At 41.7% G+C, this 4,262-nt stretch overlaps 1 protein-coding gene across 1 annotated transcript; it reads left to right on the top strand.

Annotated features, from left to right (window-relative positions):
• Nucleotides 1-292: 292 nt before the first annotated feature.
• Nucleotides 293-2,974, top strand: LOC138368797 (prophage side tail fiber protein homolog StfR-like). Its single transcript, XM_069331495.1, has 2 exons — nt 293-418; nt 2,120-2,974. Exons 1-2 carry the CDS (start codon nt 293-295, stop codon nt 2,972-2,974), a joined length of 981 nt encoding a protein of 326 aa, XP_069187596.1.
• Nucleotides 2,975-4,262: the final 1,288 nt, after the last annotated feature.

The raw sequence follows: 4,262 nt of genomic DNA, 5'->3' as shown, positions 1-4,262 counted from the left end.
TAGTGGTAGTGGGGGAGAGAATATAGTGATAGTAGCATGTAAATAAAGCAGAGAGGTGAGAGCACATGATAATAATAATAATAATAATAATAATAATAATAATAATAATAATAATAATAATAATATGAGTATTATTATTTTCAAAGGCTGATGTTCGCTGCTTTCAGCAATCTGGGAAGGAAGCTCACATTAAATATATGTTTAAGATTAAAGATTAAATTTCATGTGCAGCAGAGACACTGATAAAGTTTGTATTATATCCTAAACTAGTATGTTTAAGTTCAGTTCAAACATGTGGGTGCTAGTGGTCCTGCTGTGGGTGATGGTGGTCTTGATGTGGGTGCTGGTGCTACTACTCTGTAGCAAGAAGGGACTACGCAGGCGGAGAGCAGCAGCGGCAGCAGCTTGGAGTAGCAGGGTATCTTAAACCTCATCGACTGCCTCCACACACCACAACCAGGCTCCGGGCGGGGAACACATGGGGAGCAGGTGTGTAATTATTTTGTTTTTCATGGTGAAGCCCCTCAGAGAGTAGCCTCCATGGTAATTTACTCGGTGTTTTGAACCAGGCATGTTTTCTCGTGTGTGTGTGTGTGTGTGTGTGTGTGTGTGTGTGTGTGTGTGTGTGTGTGTGTGTGTGTGTGTGTGTGTGTGTGTGTGTGTTCTATGGAGGAAACTACTGGCCTTCCCCAGGATGCAGTGGAAAACATCAAACTTCCAGATATCTTTACTGTAAGGTGAACAGAGGCATCAGATCAAGGGAAATGCTCTTCACAAGCTGCCTTCGGAGATGAAAACCCTGTGATCTCTTTCTTCACACCATCAAGCATCCCAATTCACAATAGTCTCTGAATTATAGCTTTAGGAAATGGTATTAAATTTGTCTTGTCGTTTCTGGCTTTCATTTCCAAAATTCAGCCATGTCCATTACAACTGTTGAAAATCCTTTCTCCATAATAAGTCATGTAGAGAAAATAAGGCACAAGATCATCATAAAACATAAGATCGGGTTCCCTAAATACTTGGATCACTGGAGCCTTAAGGAGAATTGCAATTGTCTTGGGGTTCGAATCCATCGTCCCGAGAGTGAGACTGTACCGTGGTGTGAATTAAGCTGTAATTGTAATTAATGGGTAAGGGCTCGCCGTCAGGGTGCGTGTACGGACGCGTAGTGTAAACTTAATGATAATCGACGAAGGTTTGAGTGGACGAACTTGCTCCCTCACGGCTGTTGTAGCGGGAGATGTTATCGTGCCCTTATCAACCTTCTGCCGGGATGGGTCACTTTCATTGCTGCCTGACGTATGGTACAATATATTTTATTAAATTTGATTTATATCCACGAGACGGTGAAGTTATAGATTTGGGTTATAATGATGTTATTTGTGTTTATTTTCTGGGTAAAATTTGATTAAAGACAAAACATCACTATTCCCAAATGATCGCTCCTCAATAGTGACATCTTCCGCACCATATTATTACATTACCCTAATGCTACCAAAATCCTTATCCCCACATTCCTAAATTATCACCCTGACCATTGTGCCACAAGCTCGTATTTCCATAATATCACCTCACCTACCGTGAAACCCTTTGGTCGATAGCTTGTTGTTTAAGATTCAGCTACTCGGAACAAAACTTCCAAGTAGCACGGGCTATGGTGATCCCGTAGTGGACTGGTCGATAGCATCGTCACTGGCCATGTGTGTGTGAGAGAATGTGAAGATAATTCAATGATTCTTATTATAATGTCTTATCACACACCTACTGTGCCAATACAATCAAATGCTCTTGATGTTTTCAAATCATCTCATAGTTCCACAATCAATGCCTCGCCCATAGTACCAGTATAACGAGTTCCACCGTAATCAGTGCTTCTTTCACAGGTACCAGTACAATCAGCGTCACCCCCCTCACCCACCCCTCATAGGGTTTGCCACAATCATTACCTCTCACAATCCGTGCCAGCCACTATCAGTGCTGGCCACAATCGCTCACAATCAATGTTGCACACTCTAAAATTACGGCATGTCACGTCCCGCTGTAATAATTGACAAGTCACACGGCAATAAAAAAAATTTAACTGCTCTTCGCGTGTCAGCTAAAAACTCGGATATAGTTTCCTGCGCGTGCTCACTCAAAAGTGAACACTGCTCACTCAAAAGCGAACACTGCTCACTCAAAAGTGAACACTGCTCACTCAAAAGTGAACACTGCTCACTCAAAAGCGAGCACTGCTCTCTCAAAAGTGAACACTGCTCACTCAAAAGTGAACACTGCTTACTCAAAAGTGAACACTTCTCACTCAAAAGTGAACACGGCTCACTCGAAAGTAAACACTGTTCACTTAAAAGCGAACACTGCTCATTCGAAAGTGAACACTGCTTACTCAAAAGTGAACACTGCTCACTCAAAAGTGAACACTGCTCACTCAAAAGCGAACTCTGCTCACTCAAAAGTGAACACTGCTCACTCAAAAGTGAACACTGCTTACTCAAAAGTGAACACTTCTCACTCAAAAGTGAACACGGCTCACTCGAAAGTAAACACTGTTCACTTAAAAGCGAACACTGCTCATTCGAAAGTGAACACTGCTCACTCAAAAGCGAACTCTGCTCACTCAAAAGTGAACACTGCTCACTCAAAAGTGAACACTGCTTACTCAAAAGTGAACACTTCTCACTCAAATGCGAACACTGCTCACTCAAAAGCGAGCACTGCTCACTCAAAAGCGAACTCTCCTCACTCAAAAGTGAACACTGCTCACTCAAAAGTGAACACTGCTCACTCAAAAGCGAACTCTCCTCACTCAAAAGTGAACACTGCTCACTCAAAAGTGAACACTGCTCACTCAAAAGTGAACACTGCTCACTCAAAAGCGAACACTTCTCACTCAAAAGTGAACACAGCTCACAGTACGAGGCGTGTCGAAAGCATTTCCCTCAAATCATGGATTCGATATTTTGAAAATTGAAAGTTGATGTGGCTTGTGAAGACGTGGGTGGGGGGGGGGGGGGGGGGGGGCAATAAGAGTGGGGAAGTGGTGGGAGGGAATTGGCTTGGCTTGAGGACTCTTTTGGGGGAAGGTGGGGGTGGGGATAAGATAAGGAGATGCTGGGTGGAGGCCTGCAGGATGTCCTGGGATTGGGGTGTTGGAGAGGGGAATTCACGAGAGGAGAAGGATGGAGGAGAGGAGGGGTGGGTGCCGGGAATATATATACAGGAGATAACTTTGCTTGAGGCCTGTTAAGAAATCAACATCAAAACGTTATTTGAGTCGGGATACTTCGTTACAAAGTAGGTCAAGGTAAGAGGCTGCCTGTGGGAGAGAGGGAGGGAGGGAGGGAGAGAAAGGGAGACGGAGAAGGGAAAGGGGAAGGAGACAGTGAGATAAGCAGAAAGCGACATGGGATGGGGGAAGGGAAACGATCAAGTGATGAAGCAAAGAATGAAGGGAGAAATAAAGGAAGGAAATAATCAAGAAATGCAGAAGAACAACAAAAGAAATGGTATTGGTCCATTTAATGTTAAGGTATTTGTACACAATTTAAATCTGAAATTACTATGAAACGCTGAGATTATTCGGAAAATAAAATCAATTGATTAGAAGAGAGCACAAGCAACCATTCTGACGATATAATGTGCTAATCTGACTTTAATATAAATATGCTACACAATGTGGGTCTCCAAATTACAAAAATACAAACATAAGAGTAATTCATGTATTAATACTGATAGAAGTATACGTCTTTTCGAAAAGTAGACCTAACACAAGAGCTGAAGAAAAGCCACAATAACGTAAGTCAAATAACCCAATCAACTGATACGAAAATCGAGTAACGACGTTTCGATCCATCCCAAATCCTTTCTATGACAGGCATGATTTAATTAGGACCTAAGAGGGACCGATACAATTTACAATTGTTTCGGTATTTCATGTCATATGTGTAGGTTGAGTTCTTACTAAATCTACGAGATATTTACGGAATTCTATATTCCCAAATAGGAAACGTTATCAGTGATGTTGTATATAACGAGCTATATATCTAAGACACTCTGGGGAAGAGTTTAGTTGCTTATCACTGAAATAAGTTTCTCTTGAATGCCTTAATTACCAATTACAGAACTTTTAAAACATGACTGGATAGGTGTTTTGATACTAAATGTAAATTGATCAAGCAGTACAATTTAGTACACTCTTCCCTTGGTTAATGCCGAACCGTCATTGGGCAAAAAATTACGGTATTTGTACAAGAAATAAT

The sequence above is a fragment of the Procambarus clarkii genome, chromosome 26 (genome assembly GCF_040958095.1).
Source record: "Procambarus clarkii isolate CNS0578487 chromosome 26, FALCON_Pclarkii_2.0, whole genome shotgun sequence".
NCBI lineage: Eukaryota > Metazoa > Arthropoda > Malacostraca > Decapoda > Cambaridae > Procambarus > Procambarus clarkii.
This window is presented reverse-complemented; position numbering and strand designations above follow the sequence as displayed.